We start from the raw sequence: 18,712 nt of genomic DNA on the forward strand, positions 1-18,712 counted from the left end.
AAAACTTTTCAGTTTAAGTAAGTCCCATTTGTTGATTCATGTTATTAACTTTTGTGCTATGGGTGTCCTATTAAGGAATTTGGAGCCCGACCCCACAATATGTAGATCGGAGCCAACTTTTTCTTCTATCAGACGTAGAGTCTCTGATTTGATATCTAGCTCCTTGATCCACTTTGAGTTAACTTTTGTGCATGGTGAGAGGAAGGGATTCAGTTTCATTTTGTTGCATATGGATTTCCAGTTTTCCCAACACCATTTGTTGAAGATGCTATCCTTCCTCCATTGCATGCTTTTAGCTCCTTTATCAAATATAAGATAGTTGTAGCTTTGTGGATTAGTCTCTGTGTCCTCTATTCTGTACCATTGGTCCACCCGCCTGTTTTGGTACCAGTACCATGCTGTTTTTGTTACTATTGCTCTGTAGTATAGTTTGAAGTCTGGTATCGCTATACCCCCTGATTCACACTTCCTGCTTAGAGTTATTTTTGCTATTCTGGGTCTTTTATTTTTCCATGTGAATTTCATGATTGCTTTATCTATTTCTACAAGAAATGCCATTGGGAGTTTGATTGGCATTGCATTAAACCTATAGAGAACTTTTGGTAATATCACCATTTTGATGATGTTAGTTCTGCCTATCCATGAACAGGTTATATTTTTCCATCTTCTAAGATCTTCTTCTATTTCTCTCTTTAGGGTTCTGTAGTTTTCATTGTATAAATGTTTCACCTCTTTTGTTAGGTTGATTCCCAAGTATTTTTTTTTTTTGAGGATATTGTGAATGTGGTGTTTTTTCTCATTTCCATTTCAGAAGTTTTGTCGCTGATTACAGAAAATGTTTACCTCTTAAAAAATTGTTGGAGTAGAAATTTTCAAAATAGTTTCTGATTATTGTCTGTATTTCAATAGTGTCCATGATGATATTTTCCTCTTCATCATGAATTTTAGTAATTTGAGTTTTCTCTTTATCTTCATTAGCTTAGCTAGGGTTTATCAATTTTGTTATTTTTCTTTAAAATCTACACTACATAAATATTACTCAGTAAGAAAATAATTAGAAATGGTACTATATGACAGAATTCACAAATATAATATTCTCAGATGCCTCTATGGATTCATATGAAATATTATTTTGTTGCTTCTTTTTTTTATTAGGATACCAGTGAGAATACAGAGATAAAAAAAAAAAAGTTTCTGATGTTTTCATCCTTTCAAATAAGAAATAATAAAATGTTACATCAGGGTTGTAATCTCTTTTTTAATACCGCTAAATAAGTTTGTGTTCCTTTAACACAAAGTAATCTGGAAAGAGTAACTAACTAAATACATTACACACAATAGAATAGTGAATTCTTGAAAATTCTATATGCCATATTTCTGGCATCAGGAATGTTATTTTCTGAGATTAAGAGCAACTCTTTTTTTATTTTTGTAATAGTCAAATATATTAAAATATTTGTTGTACTGAAAAACAAGTATTGACTTTTAGGCTTTTATCCATTTTGTATCTAAAGAAGGGAAAAAATAAGAAATAATACATACTTCAAAAAAATTTCTTGGATACTATGTATACTTATAGAGAAGCATATTTTTAAATATTAAGAATTGAAATTAATATAAAAAATATTTTTGTAGTAGATACAAAGAAATAATTAGTTTAATAATCAATACATTCTTAAAGCAATACCTCTATATACATACTGCTTCAAAAGAGGAAATTTAAATTTGTGACTTTAAGAAAGAAATGAGTATGTTCACTTTTTGAAAAGAATTATAATTTTTATGTTGGTCTCTAAGCTACCTCACATATTTTAATGATAATAAATGAGTCTTATATTCAGAGTTCTTTCTCTGCTCTTTTCCACTCTATTGGTACTCTTGTAAAGTAAAGCATGCCACTGTAAACTGCTATAGTTAATCACCTTGTATTGTATTAACATCGACTAAATAGCCCATTAACCATATTAAGTTCGAACAATTATTGTCTTCTTCCAATATCAATTGAGTAATGTATACATTTTTTACAGTACAGCCTCACATAATACAGCTTAAAAATGAGACTACATATGAGAATGGTCATGTCACGCTCGTCTGTGAAGCAGAAGGGGAGCCTGTCCCAGAAATTACTTGGAAAAGGGCAGTGGATGGCATCACATTTTCTGAAGGCGATAAGGTAACATAGACTCAATATGTAGTGGTGTCCGATAGCATTGTCGTGTCCAGAATTTTGAATATTAACAAATCTCAAGTTAGTATCTATCTTACAAAGCAACTTGTACAAATCAAAGAAATGACTTAAAATTTTTTAAACATATTTATTTATTTATTTTTTAGTTGTAGTTTGACATAATACTTTTATTTATTTATTTTTATGTGGTGCTGAGGATTGAACCCCAGGCCTTGCACTTGCTAGGCGCACGCTCTACCACTGAGCCTCAATCCAAGCCCAATGGCTTAACTTTTTTAAAGGTAACTAACTTAGTTTAGCAGAGAAAAATGTCAATGTATAACATTTAAAGATGTTTTTTCCATTAAATTACAGAATTATAGTTTTGGGTATTATTCTTAAGGTTGCTTCCAATGCGTATTTTTATACATTGCATATCTAAAATATTTTGTGGTAATTTTCACCTCCCCATTTGCTCTTTACATGAAAGCAATTCAAATATATAAAATTCTGACTATCATTTAATTATTTACTCTTCAGAAATGTCACTGGGTTTCTGCTTTCCTATAATTTGTACACTGAAAAAGAAAAATATGGGTAAACAAATTTAGCATTCTGATGACCTTTCACCAAAATGCATTCAAGTAACTGAGAAATCAATTAAACATTACTACATGTTTCATGATACTCCACAGATTTTTATTTTACTTTTCATCAATTCCAAATATAGACAAAAATAGAAAAGAAAAGTGTTGTGGTGCATGATACAATTGACATTTCACAGCAATAAAGATGTTGTAATTTGGCTTTTAGATGGCTTTGCTCAGAGTTAAAATTCATTAGTTTTTACAGAATGTCTAGTTTCTGAAATATACATACACCTAAAAGTACTTCAACTTACTAGTATATTGGAGTGGAAAGACTTGAAAACATTTGTCTACAGTACATTTCCCATCCCTCCAACTTATTATATTATATTTAACAATCTATTTAACCTCATAAACTGACAAAAATTGCATCTCTTTTGTCCATCTATTAACTTTTGAAAGAATGCTTTTCCATCACCCTTTTTATTTTTTCCATTTCCTCCTCATGATAGCATTTTTATGAGTGTATATTTTTTGGTAATAGTAGCACTGTTTTGGCATTCTTGCTTTATATATTCAAGTTGAAAACCAAATTTATAAAATGGGAAATATAATTGCAGTCTTCTTGGAACCACAGTTGTACAGAGTTTTCTTTAATATTTTCTTAACATAAAATAACAGATACTGCTATAGCAGAGTTTCCAAGTCTGAAATGAGTTAAATTTCAATAAAATTAGTAAAATACAATCAGATATCAAAAACTGTAAAGGATTCTTTCATATTTCAATTTATCACATTTCTGTGGATTAGATCCACACGTGCACTTTGTCCTTATGAAGTGTACCTTCCTGTTAGTAATGCTAAACTTTCCAATTGTTTTCTGGTCTACTGAAAAAAAAAAATTACTAAAAGTTCTCTTCTCAAAATCAGGTTTTATTTTTCATATAATTTATATTAATTTATATTTTATATTTACAATTTATAATTTATATGCTGAGAATGAAAGCAGATTATATTCAGATATTTTATCAGCGTGATAAAATATGGTCTTGATCACCTGAAACTACACACAAGAATTTCTTCCATAGTATCTCTGAAAACAATATTCCAGTTTGTGTTTGCTAAGAACTATTTAGAGAATATATATTTCTATAAAATGTTTTGATTTGGTAATTTTTCACAGAGAAATTATAGGAACCAAAATATGAATTTGTGCTAAGATTATACAATAGATTAAGAAATTACAACTATTTACATTCTATCTTCCCAATTCTCCCAAAATACTTTCATATCTGGACACCAAGAAGTCTCCTTTCTTCTAAAATTCCTACTGTCTTCAGCAGTAAATTTCAAAAATTGAATACTTACTCTGAGCTTTTAAGAAAGACAAATCTAGTTTTGTATTTCAGCTTTGCTAAATGGTGGTTTAGCTGTGGCAATAGTATTTGAACTCTTTGATTTCCTTCACCTAAAATATTGATAATTCTTATTTTCCTTTTATTTAAGGATGATGAAGAGTATATTCAAAAACACATGTCCAACTTAAGTATTCATTACACATTTTTCATCTTTGTCATATTACATAGTATTCAAGCACAGACTATCTTGTTTCTCTTATTCTGTGTAAATTCTGTTTGCAGAAAGTTCATGCAAATTCTAATACCTAGTGTTTGATTGAACAATACTATCATAGATTGCACTGATATCATATCATTCTTGTGATGAAAAGTGGCAGGAAAGCAAATGAATAAATGTAATGCACTGTATAGATTGAATCAAGGGTAAGAATCACATGATTATTTTAATAGATGGAGAAAAAGCTTTTGATAAAATTCAACTACTCTTCACTATAAATTGGGTGTAGAAGGATCATAGCTGAACATGATAAATACTATCTTTGACAAACTCATAGCCAATATCATACTGAATGGGGGAAAACTGGAAGCATTTCCTCTGAAATCAGAAACAAGACAAGGGTTTCTACTCTTACCACTCTTATTCAACACAGTATTGGAAATTTTAACCACAGCTATTAGGCAAGGCAAAGAAATAAAATGGGTATGCACAGGAATGGAGGAAATCAAATTGCCCTGTTTGCAGATAATGATTCCATAGCTAGAAAACCCTAAAGTGTCCACCAAGTCTCTTAGAATTGATAAATTCATCAAAGTAGAAGGGAATAAAATCATCATACAAAAATCAGTGTATTTCTTGTAGACCTACAGACTTCAAAAAGAGAGGGAAGAAAGGGAAGGAAAGCAAGGAGGATAGGAAGTGAGGAAGGAAATTCCAAGAATACACCTAACCAAGGGATTGAAAGACCTCTGCAATGCAAATTACAAAACACTGAAGAAATTGAAAAAGACTCTAGAAAATGGAGAGACTTCCCTTGTTTATTGATTGAGAGAATCAACATTAAAACAGTCCTACTAGTGAAAGTTATCTATGAATACATCACAATCTCCATAAAATGCCAATGACATTCTTCACAGAACTAGAAAAACAATGCTAAAATAATATGGAATCACAAAAATAAAAACTAAACAAAACCCTGAATAGCCAAAGCAGTCATTGGCAAAAAGAACAATGTTAGAAATATCCTAATACCCAGTTTCAAAAGTATACTATATAGCCATTATAAGAAAAACATCATGATATTGGTATTTGCAGGTAAATGGATGGAACTGGAGAAGATAATGCTAAGTAAAGTTGGCCAGTACCAAAAAAAAAAAAACAAATGCCAAATGTTTTCTCTGATATAAGGGGGGTGACTCATAGTGGAGTAGGGAGGGAGAACATGGAGGATTAGATTAATTCTATATAGGGAAGAGGGATGGAAGGGAAAGGGAGGGGGAAGGGGATTAGCAAGGATGGTGGAATGTGATGGTCATCATTATGCAAAATACACGTATGAAGATTTGAATTTGGGGCCAACATAACTTATATACAAACAGAGATATGAATAATTGATATATATATATATAGAGAGAGAGAGATATCACAATTATATTATTTCTTGAGCTATTTGAGTCATATATATATATATATATATATATATATGTGTGTGTGTGTGTGTGTGTGTGTGTCTGTGTGTGTGTATTAAGAATTGTAATGCAAAAAAAAGTACATGTATAATGGCATAAGTTGGCGTGAACATACTTTATAAACAGATATGAAAAATTGTGCTCTATCTGTATAATAATGATAGTAATGCATTCAACTGTTGGGTATTTAAAAAATAAATAAATCATAAAAAGATGAAGAAAAGCAAAAAAAAGAAAAAAGAAAAACATCATGATATTTATGTAAAATTAGAAATGTTGAGGGATGGCAGAAAAAATAAACTGTGCAATTACAGACATCTGATTCTCAACAAAGAATCCAAAAACATATGTTGGAGAAAAGATAGCCTCTTTAACAAATGATTCTTTAAAACTGAACATCTCTCTGCAGAAAATTGCAAAAAGATCCCTATCTCTCAAACTATACAATAAGTAATTTTAAGTAGATCACTAACCTTAATGAGACTTGAAAAATTTGAAACTACAATAAGAAAACATTGGGGGAAACACTTTAAACATTGATATAGGCAATGATTTCCTGGACAGGACTCAAATAGCTCAAGAAATAATAATTTACAAATTGAATTACATTAAACTAAAGAACTTCTGTAGAGCAAATGAACAGAATGAAGAGACTACCTATGGAATGGTAAAAAGTTATTTGCTCACTATTCATCTGGAAAAGGAATAATATTGAGGATATATAAAGAACTCAAAAAATTGACAAAAAAACAAGTAATTCAATTTTTAAAAAGTACAAGTATATTTCATAAATATATGAAATCATGCTTAACATATTTAGCCTTTAGGGAAATGTAAATCAAACCTACATTGAGATTCCATCTCACTGGGTCAGACTGGTTATTGTGTAGGAAATAAAAAGTAACAAATGCTCTTCAGAATCCAAGAAAAATGGAACATTTAAGCCTTGTTGGGAATGTAAGTTAGTAAAGTCACTATGAAAAACAGTGTGGAGATTCCTCAAAAACCTAAAAATAGAACTACCGTATGATCTTTCCATAACACTTCTGGATACATACCCAATTTTTTTAAATTAAGCATAATATGGAGATACATGCATCACATACCCATGTTTATCATGACACAATTCATAATAGCCAAGTTACAGAATCAGCCTTGTTGCCCATATGTGGAAAGGTACACACACACACACACACACACACACACACACCCCATTGGAGAATTACTCCACCATAAAAGAAGAAGGCACTCATTTACAGGAAAATTGAGGAAACTAGAGAGCATCTTGTTAAATAAGTGAGACCAAGAAAGGTAAGTATGGAATATTTTCTCACAAATGTGGAATCTTGAAAAACCACTAGAGAAGGGGAAGAGGACCAGAGTGAGGAGGCAGAGGATAAGAGGGGGCTATTCAGAAGGTGGGTATGATCAAAGTTTGTATTTATACATGAATAAAATGTCACCATGAAACCCGTTATTTTGTACAATTAATATTTGCTAATAATTACAATAATCAAAGAAAGAAAGTGACATGAAATAATACTTTCCACAATAACCATTAAGAGATGCTGTCATGCTTTCTCATCCTCAATGTTAATTAGTGTTTGTACCTCAAGGCCTATGAATGATACTTATTGAGTGGCTTCATTTGGTATCATATGGATGGTTTTCAGGCCATACTTTGGCAAGCTTTAGTATAAGCTAACATGAAATTTAACAACTAATCCTTTTAATAAGAAAATGTTCTTGATAATAACTTATGCCTCAAATAGGGACTTGATACAACACAAATTAAAGTTACTATTGTGAATACACCTGTCGAAAGCTTTGATTAAACTGCAAAAATAAAACATCTTCTCCAGGCATGGTAGCACATGCCTATATTCCCAGCGGCTAGGGAGGCTGAGGCAATCTAAGTTCAAAGCAAGCTTCAGCAATTTAGTGAGACTGTGTCTCAAAATAAAATATTTTTTAAAAGCTAGGGGTGTGGCTCAGTAGTTTAGCACCTTTGCATTTAATCCCTAGTACCAAAATAAAACAAATAAACCATCTTCAATATCATAGTGCTCAAACTAATAATTTTATCCATTGTACTTATCAAATATGTTCCTACTTGTAGACTTTTAAATGGGATCTCAATTAATAGCATCCTTTTTCTTGTGTAAGTTTATAACTAATCAATGGATAAAACAAAAGAAATGGGGATAAAATATTATGTGACTTAAATTCTACAGACAATTGAGTGCTCTTATACTGAACACAAGAATTAGATAAACATACTCAACATAGTCTTCAATGGATTACGCCTTGCATTGAAAATACTAAAATAGATGAGAGCAATGGAGATCTATTGGTCTCTGTCAGAAGTTCCTTTCTGAAGAGAAAATGTAGTGATAGAAAAGAATTTCCAATCTTCATGTTCACGTTTACTCATCATATATCTCTTTATTTCTCATTGAAAGAAATAAGGCAGTATGAAAACTCATTATGGTATGATAAAGCTTTCTTCTTATGGGAAAAAAATTACTAGTCCATCAGAAGTGTTAACTCTCCAACAATATCCTGTTAATAACATTTTAAAAATCACAGAAAACCTTATATAAAATTTTCTAATATTCTTATTGCACAATAAGTGACCCCAAAACAGTGGCATAAACCAACCAGTTTTTCATTCATGCTTTTGTGAGTCAGGAATTTGAGTCAAAGACTAGCTTGAGTATCGCTTGAACTCTCTAATGTGCTTGCACTTAAATGTTATCTATAGTTGTAGTTCTGAGAAGGTTCAACAGAGCTTTAAAGTCAAGAAGGCAAACATAAGTGGCTCTCAATGCTTCCTGTGGACAGTGAGCTCATTTGGAACTGTCAATTGGAACACTTACATGGAGCTTTTCCAGTATGACTGATTAATATAGTCTGCCCTCATTATGTCAGCCATCTTGCTCCAGAGGAAATGTTGCAAGAATACCATACTAGACAACCACTATATGATCTTTTCTGAACTAGTCTTAGAAGTCATGCTTTACCACTATTTCTATATTTATAATGGTTGCAAAAAAATTATAAGGCCAGCCTAAATCAAGATAAGAAGAATTAGACCCCTCTTCTTTCTTTCACACAAATGGTACTGAAAGATAAATGTTATGATATTTATATAAAATTTGCCACCATTTTCTGGTTCCTGGTGCTAACAATCCTTCATTGCTTTGTGAAAGATATTCAACAGTTGAACTATGCACATTACTATTCTTGAATAATATGAAAATATCTTTAAAAATATCATCAAAATAGTGCTTAGAAATACAATATTTTTATTTTTTAAATTTTTAAATATTTAGCTTTTTATTTATTTGTTTATTCTTTGATACCAGAGATTGAGTCCAGGGCCCCTTATCCACTGAGCCACATCCCCAGCCCATTTTTTATTTTTCATTTTTAGACAGCATCTTGTTAAATTGCTCAGGGATTTGCTAAATTGCTAAAGCTGGCTTTGAACTTGTAATCTCCTGGCACAGCCTAGCAAGCCACTGGGATTACAGTAACATGCTACCATGTTCTAACAAACAAATCTCTTTTAAAGTAAGTACTCTTTTATTTAGAATCCAAAGCATCTTAACTACATTAAATACATATAATTTCAAGAGCTCTTCAGATAAACTTCAAATACATATAAGAGGATATCCACTTCCTTTACAAGTAGCCATTGTTATTTGAGGATAATATTTTTTCCCTATTTTATTAAATTAACTGTCTCTAATTTATAATTATCAGTTTGTTTTAAGTTTCATGGAAATTTACTTTAGTGGTAATGAATTTTATTTGTGATATTTCTATTAAAATACAATTTGTAGGGGCTGGGGATGTGGCTCAAGCGGTAGCGCGCTCGCCTGGCATGCATGCGGCCCGGGTTCGATCTTCAGCACCACATACAAACAAAGATGTTGTGTCCGCCGAAAACTAAAAAATAAATATTAAAAATATTCTCTCTCCCTCCCTCTCTCACTCTATCTTAAAAAAAAAAATACAATTTGTATACTATGGTTATCTAAAAGTTCATTACTTTAACAGCCCTATTTTAAAATACATGGAGTCTTCTTTAGGTATATATTCATATAAAAATCAGAAACCCTATCATTTTTATATATATAATGTTATCTATATTTAATTTTAGTAGTGAAATGTATACAATAAAGCTTAAAACCTAACTGAAAATACTGTTGTGATGTGTAAAAGAGACATGAAGATCAAATAATCATATACATATAAAAATTTGAGTTTTTGCATTAAAGAGCTTTTTTTAAAATTAAATAAAACTCTGGTTCTTTCAAGGGAATATGTGAGTTTGTGTGCCCAAATTGTTTTGTCATAGTCCCTGGCATTAAAAAAAAAAAAAAAAAAAAAAAAACCATTCAGTGGATATTTCCACTGATATTAATACCTCTTAACTATTTCTGAACCAAAGTGTCTTTAAATAATCCCTGCCTATGATTATTATTGATCAATACATGTCATTATAAGTGAAAACACAGATATTGATGAATTATGAATGAAATTCATGGAAAGTTTCACAGAAATCAAAGTTTAATCCTGACTTTTTAATTTTGATACTTCATTCACCATGCCACTTATGTCTGAATTCAGTTTTTGCATATATAAAGATGGTTAATCCTAAGACATTCCTGGAAAAGGTTTCTAAACATGAAATGAGATCATACATTAAAAAAAAAAATCTCAAACATAGATCGAGCAACTTAAAAGTTTTATTTCCAATTGTCTTTGGAGGTATCTAGTTTTTTTTTTTTTCACAATTAGGTTTATCATATGATTGAATTCAAATCTTTCACAAATGAAAAAATGATCATGTTAATTCTATGTCATTGATTGCTGCCCCCAAAGAGACCAGGTATATGCTTTAATTAGCATCTTTATAGGTCCTCTGTGAAGGAATGACATTCAGAAGAATAATAGTCTTCTGCCTATACATATTTGTAGATTGTGTTCCCTTAACAAATTTATAAAGTTTAATCTAAAACTATCTCTAGCAACATTAAATAGTTTTAAAATATGAAATTGTCTCACAAAATTCTAGGTCTTGCAACTCTTTGTTTATTTATTTTTATATATTTTTTTAATTTTTCACATGTTTAGAGTATATTTTGAAATAGTATACATACATAGAATAAGTGTACTATTTTCCAGTTATAATACCATTATTGTGGTTGTACATGATGTGGAGTTACATTGGTCATATATTCATATATATGGATAGTAAAGATATGTCCAATTCATTCCACTATCTTTTCTATTCCCATACTCCCTCCATTCCTTTTATTCCCCTTTTTCTAGTCCAATGCACTTCTAATCTTCCCCTCCCTTATTGTAGGATAGTATCCACATCTCAGAGAGAAAAGTCTGCCTTTGGTTTTTTGAGACTGGTTTATTTCACTTAGCATGATGTTTTCAGTGCCATCCATCTACTGGCAAATAACATAATTTCTTCTTTATGGCTGAGTATATGCACTACATTTTCTTTATCCATTTGTCTGTTGTAGGACGCCTAGTTTGGTTCCTTAGCTTGGTTATTATGAATTAAGCTGCAATAAACATTGAAGTGGCTGCCTCACGATAATATGCTGATTTTAAGTCCTTTGGGTATAAACTGAGGAGTAGGATAACAAGGTCAAATGGTGCTTCCATTCCAAGTTTTCTAAGTAATCTCCATACTGCTTTCCAACTTGTATTCCCAGCTGTGAATAATTGTACCTTTCTCACCACATCCTCACCAATATTTATTGTTGCTTATATTCTTGATAATTGCCATTCTGACTGGGGGGAGATGTAATATCACTGTAGTTTTTACTTGCATTTCTCTAATTGCTAGAGATATTGAATATTTTTTTACATTTTTTTTTTTGTTCACCATTTGTATTTCTTCTTCTGTGAAGTGCCTGTTCAGTTTCTTGGCCCATTTATTAGTTGGATTATTTGTTTGGGTGTTAAGTTTTTTGAGGTCTATTTATATCCTGGAGACTAATGCTCTGTCTGAGGTGCAGATAAAGATTTTCTCACATTCAGTAGGCTCTCTATTTACATTCTTGCCTGTTTCTTTGATGTGATGCAGAATTTCAGTTTGAAACTATTCTATTTATTGATTCTTAGTTGTAATTCTTGCACTTTAGGAGTCTTATTGAGGAAGTAATTTCTTAAACTGACATGATGGAGAGTTGGGCCTACTTTTTCTGGTAATAGGCACTGAGACTCTGGTCTAATGCCTAACTCCTTAATCCACTTTGAGTTGAATTTTGTGCAGGGTGAGAAATAGGGGTTAAATTTCTTTCTAATACATATACATTTCCAGTTTTCCCAGCATCATTTGTCGAAAAGAATATCTTATAGAACTATAAAATACAATTAACATTTTAGACTTAACAGATACATATAGAATATTTCATCCATCAAAAACTAAATATACTTTTTCTCAGTGGTACATAGATTCTTCTCTAAAATAGACCATATCCTAGTCCACCCAGCAACTCTTAGCAGATACAAAAAAAAAAAAACAGAGATAATATCTTGCATTTTATTAGATTATAATGGAATGGAATTAGAAATCAATGATAAAACAAAAAAAAATAGAAAATGCTTTAACACCTGGAGACTAAATAATACAATATTGAATGACCAGTGCATAGCTGAAAAATCAGGGATAAAATAAAATAATAATTATAGCTAAATGAGAATAGGGACACAACTTATCAGAATCTCTGGGACACTATGAGCACCCTTCTAAAATGAAAGTTCATTGCATCAAGCACATTCTTTAAAAGAATAAAAAGTACTCATTTAAGTATCCCAACTTTATATCTTGATGTCCTAGAAAAAGAAGAACAAATCAATAACAAAAGAAATATAAGACAGGAAGTAATTAAAATCAGAGATGAAATCAATAAAATTGAAACAAAAAAAATTAAAAATTGAAAAAACACTGTTTGTTCTTTGAAAAAATACAATTTATATACACATAGCCAAGCTAAGGAAGTGAAAGAGAAAGAAATGTCAAATTATTCAAATTTGAGATTAAAAAGGAACCAAGGACACCACTGAAATATAGAAGATCATCAGAAACTACTTTGAAAATCTATACTCCAATAAAATAGAAAATCATGAAAACATCAACAAATTTCTAGTGACATATGACCTATTCAAATTAATCCAGGAAGACCATAGAAACTTCAAACAGATCAGTTTCAAGCAATGAGATTGAAGATGCAATCAAAAGCCTACCAACAAAGAAAAGCCCAGGACCAGATGGATTCTCAGCAGAGTTCTACCAGACCTTCAAAGAAGAAGTTACAACAATCCTCCTCAAATTATTCCATGAAATAGAAAAGGAGGGAACTCTTCAAATGCATTCTATGAAGCTAGTATCACCCTGATAACAAAACCAGATAAAGACACATCAAGAAAACAATTTAAGACCAATATCCCTAATGAAAATAGATGCAAAAATTCTTAATAAAACACCAGCACATTGCATACAAAAACATATTCAAAAGATAGTGCATCATGATCAAGCAGAGTTCATTCCAGGGATGCAAGGTTCAACATATGGAAATCACTAAATAGAATTCATAACATCAATAGACTTAAGGACAAGAATCACATGATTATCTCAATTGATGCAGAAAAAGCATTTGATAAAATTCGCATACATTCTTACTCAAAACACTAGAGAAACTAGGGACAGTAGGAATGTACCTCAATATTTGAAAGCTATATATGTTAAACCTAAAGCCAACATCATTCTAAATGGAGAAAAATTGAAAGCATTCCCTCTATAAAACTATATCAGGACCAAGATGCCCTTTTTCACCGCTCCTATTCAACATCATCCTTGAAACCCTAGCCAGAACAATTAGGCAAAAGAAAGAAATTAAAGGGAAACAAATAGGAAAAGAAGAGCTCAAACTATCCCAATTTGCAGATGATATGATTCTATATTTAGAAGACCTCCCAAAAAATCCAGTAGAAAGCTTCCAGAACTCATAAATGAATTCATCAAAGTAACAGAATATAAAATTCACACTGATCATCCAGTTGCGTTCCTATACCAGTGACGAGACAGCTGAAAGAGAAATAAGGAAAACTATCCCAGTCACAATAGCCTCAAAAAAATAAAATAAAAAATTTTGGAATTATTCTAACAAAAGAGGTGAAAGATCTCTACAATGAAAACTATAGATGACTAAAAAGAAGAAATTAAAGAAGACTTTGGAAGATGGAAATAATCCTATGTTGTTTGATAGGCAGAATTAATGTTGTCAAAATGGCTATACTACCAAAAGTACTAAACAAACTTAATGCAATACCTATTAAAACTCCCATGATCTTTTTCATAGAAATAGAAAAAGCAGTCATGAAATTTATTTGGAAAAACAAGAGACCTAGAAGAGCCAAAACAATTCATGCTGGAAGCATCACAATACCAGACCTTAAATTATATACTACAGAGTTGTAGTAACAAAAACAACATGGTATTGGCACAAAAACAGACATAAAGACCAATGGAACAGATTAGAAGACAGACTCATATCCATAAAAATACACTCATCTCATAGGAGACAAAGGAACAACTCGTTTTAAAAGCTGACTATGTCAGAAGTCTGCATTTGGGTCTTATGTTTTCCTACTTGTGACTGACTTCCATGTCCACATTTTCAGTGAAGTACAGATGAGGACTCTAGCTTCCTGACTCGAAAGAGGATAGAGTTTCAGGCCACTCTCAATCATAAAGGCTGGTATTTTCTGTCTTATAAAACACAAAATCATATTATAATATAGATTTCTTTTAACATCATCTTTCCTTTATTTCACATCTTCTCTCAGTCTTTCAAATTTTCCTCTCTAGGAAGTGTCACTTTCCCCCCACCCTTTGGTCCCTTCCATATTACACAGAGATAAATTCTAATTTGGGAATAGATGATTCCACACTCTGGGAAGAACCCAAATAGGCCATTAAGGTAGAAAGAAACAGAACATAACAATGCTCCCATAAGCGAGGCTACTTAAAATGATTTATTCTTTATACATTTTTTAAAATATTATTTTATATCCACATGCTAAAAATGTTCTCTTCAAACACTTTTCTAGAAATATTTTTACTTGACAATTTTAGTGTTAAATGAAATAAAAAGTTCTATGGGAGTAATTTTTGCTCTAGAATACTTATACACTTGTAAACAGTACGGTAAGCAATTCTATGCATGTGAATAGTGTGTTTAATATAACAATTATAAAGTGCTTATTATATTGTCTAATGGATGACATCTCCTTTGTGTCATTTATCTACTCTTAGGATACAGAAACTATAATTACCTTATTCATGTTATATTTGTCCTACTAGTAAATTATAGTTCTACCTTCACTAGAAATCAATCCCACTCTACATTTAATAAGAACTACTTGAAATGTACTGTAATAAATTATAACTCTTTTAAAGTGGCATTTCTCAAACCTCAGTCATTTGAAACTAGCTTCATCTCTTTTCTATATCCATGAATTGCCTGTACCATTATATGTTCAATTTTTAAATTTAAATGGAATTATTTTTAATTTATTTTTAGTGTAACAAATGAACAAACTCAAAAGTATGATGTGCATGTCAGATATGTATGTCTATACATAAATTAATATGAAACTAAAATAAAATGTGTTTCAATATATTACCTAAACTTGGTGTGTGTTCCCTTAATGGTACACAGACACACTTTCAGAAAAACTACTTTCAGTTTAAACTTATATTGCATTAATATGATGTAGATGTAGAATTTAACTATGAAATTTTGAGTAGAGCATATTTAAACATACAACTATGGGGACAAAACTCATTCTCCATCCTTCCATGGTGGGGCCCAGCATTTAACTTCAGTAAGTAAATATGCTTTGCTTCACTAATGGACACACACTTTATTCATAAATCATTTTGACTGAAACTCATTTTATTTCAGTTCTTAACATGAAATGGCCCTTTCAAAATGACACCAATAAACTGAATTAATAAAGCAGAGTAACAAAGTTCAAAACCAACTTCTACATTTTTGGCTAAAGTAAAAATTGAAATACTAGACCGGTCTGTATTTAAAAAAAGCTTTACTGACTCAACATTAACTTTAGTACTGAGTATGTTTTATTATTTCTTCAAATAAAGTGATATATTGAATTGAAATTTAAGATTATTTTTTACAGTAGAAATAGTCTTCCTTAACACTTAGTTTTGCATTTACATACAGACTTCTTAGTTTTACCAAAGTGTTTCTATCTATTTTTATAATATAGACAGAGTGAGCAAAAATTTTCTCTGTGAATTTAGACACTGTGATCTAGACGATGTGTACTTAAAATACTTTTACAGACAAAATTCAAAAGGGATTTTTATCTATAACTAAAAAGGCACATACTGAGGTAAAATTACTTGAAAAAAATGAGACAGTTAAAATTCATAAGAACTTAAATATATCAGCATATACATATATATTATCACACTGCAATCATTATCATAATATACTTTTATGCTCAAGGACATTATTATTTCTTACATACATGTATATACAAATACTTTATTGAAATTTAATATTTCTATTTATATAAGTGGGAAATCTCATGTTTTAAAAATTATTTACTTAAACTACTTTATTTGAAGACAGAAGATTAGTAGGATGATATTTTCAACTCCCAAGAAAATTTCCACTGAAAAAAAAAATCTTAGTTTTTTAATACTTAACATATGAAAGTTACATCAGCCATTTTTTTCTGTATCAATTTTGTTCATTCTTAAGCAAATGTGACTACTTGAGATAAGTTTCATAAAATGTAAGCAATGAAGAAAATCTTAAGATGATAGGAATCAATGTGACAAAAATTTTCTTTATTACTTGCCCCAAATAACTTAACAATGCTCAAAAAATAATATTGAGAGTTGTTACATTTAAATTTGCTACTCTAGCCACCACAAATACAGAAAAATAAAAATTTTCTGATTCATGGCAGATTCAATTTAGGAGGCACAATGGAATCAATGCAAATTCAAAATTAGCAAGCTTCTCTTTATGAATATATAATTTTGAAATATACAATTTTCACATTAAAATATGACTTTTGAGTATGGAAATATACTTTCACATGGCCAATAATAGCTTTGGCATTTTCCCCAAGCTTTCACAGTCCCAGTTCAACTTGCTTGAATAACAGGTTTTTGTGTATGTGCCTGTTGGAAGCTATGTCTACTCTCACCGGAATACCTTCTTTTAATTTGTTTCATGCTTCAAAAAATTGCTTATATTCTGGTTTGAAAAAAAAAGTGATGGTATAATTAATGTCTGTGTCCTTATGGGAGAGAGGAATATTTTTAATATTCTTTTCTTCCTTAAGTCATTATCACCAAAATAAGATAAAGTGTTCACAATGATTGATTTAATAGAATCTGTAAAGATTCACATATCTGCACTTTTTGAAAAAAGCTCAAGTAAAATTGGTAATTAAAATATGAAAATTATTATGGCATATTTGTATCACTATCTTTACTAATGAATGACAGTTAATCAAAATAAGTCAAACTCAGAAGGTTAAGGGCCCTATGTTTTCTCTCATATGCAGAAGCTGAAGAGGAAAAAGGAAAACAATGGTGCATTTCCTAAAAATCAAAGGGAGATTAGTAGAGGAAGGAACCAAGGGTTATGAGGTAGGGAAGGTGGAAATTCTGGGGAGTGATACTGGCTACATGATATTGTTATATTGTGGGCATGTGTGAATAAGTAACAAAAAAAATATATCAAATATGTACAACTATAGTGCACCAATAGAAAATGAAGAAAAAATAAAGTGAAAAATAGTTTCAGGAAAATGAAGAATAAAGAACAGTATATATGTATGTTCTATTTATCATTAAAATACTATCTACTTCTAGGCCAATATCAAATATATGTGTTTTATTATATTTTTGAGGAATATTTGTATCACTTTACTGATTGCTACTGGTGTCTTTTTTGATGCAGTCATTGGTAATTTTTAGAGGCTGATTTTATGAATAATAAAATAGAGAATAAAATGGAAAGAAACAAGAAAGCCAAAAAGATTAAGGAGAGAATACTAATGCAAAAAAGAAAATAAACAAAAATATTTCAGAAACCTGCAAACTCAATACAATCCCAATCAAAATACCAATGACATTCTTCACAGAACTAGAAAAAACAGTCTTAAAAATCCATAAGAAAGAACAAAAACCTAGAAGATCCAAAGCAATCCTGAGGAGTAAGAGCAATCCTGGAGACATCACAATACCTGACCTCAAGTTATATGACAGAGTTATGATAACAAATTCAGCATGGTGTTAGCATAAAACAAACATAATGACCAAGGGAATAAAATAGAATTCATAGAAATTAATCCACATGGATAAAATCAGCTGATCCTTGACAAAGATGCTAAAACCTTCAGAAAAGAGGCTTTTTTAATAAAAGGTGCTGGGAAAACTGAATATCTGAATACCTATATGTAGGAGAATGAAATTAGATTCCTATGCCTCATCCTGGAAAAAATATCAACTCAAACTTGTTCAAAGACCTAGGAAATAAATCAGAAACACTGTAACTACCTAAAGAAAAATAGGATCAACACTCCAACATATTGGTGGAGGCATCTACTTCTTTAATAAGACACCTAAAGCTCAAGAAATAAAACAAAGACTCAGCAAATGGAAGGCATTAAATTTAAAAACTTCTACATATTAAAGGAAAGTATTAAGAGTGTGAGAAGAAGAGCGTATATAAAGGGACAAATTCTTTGTCAGCTAGTTTTCAAACAGGGAATTGAAATCTGTGAGATATATATATATATATATATATATATATATATATATATAT

At 30.7% G+C, this 18,712-nt stretch overlaps 1 protein-coding gene across 3 annotated transcripts in view; it reads left to right on the plus strand.

Moving 5' to 3' along the window:
- Positions 1–18,712, plus strand: part of Ncam2 (neural cell adhesion molecule 2) — a 479,693-nt gene that overhangs the window by 291,818 nt on the left and 169,163 nt on the right. For all 3 annotated transcript variants that reach the window (XM_048803529.1, XM_015478659.2, XM_048803530.1), the window contains one exon: positions 2,028–2,173. In XM_048803529.1, coding sequence (XP_048659486.1) covers positions 2,028–2,173 — 146 coding nt within the window. The remainder of the gene's footprint in view (positions 1–2,027; positions 2,174–18,712) is intronic.

The sequence above is a fragment of the Marmota marmota genome, unplaced genomic scaffold, assembly GCF_001458135.2.
Source record: "Marmota marmota marmota unplaced genomic scaffold, marMar, whole genome shotgun sequence".
NCBI lineage: Eukaryota > Metazoa > Chordata > Mammalia > Rodentia > Sciuridae > Marmota > Marmota marmota.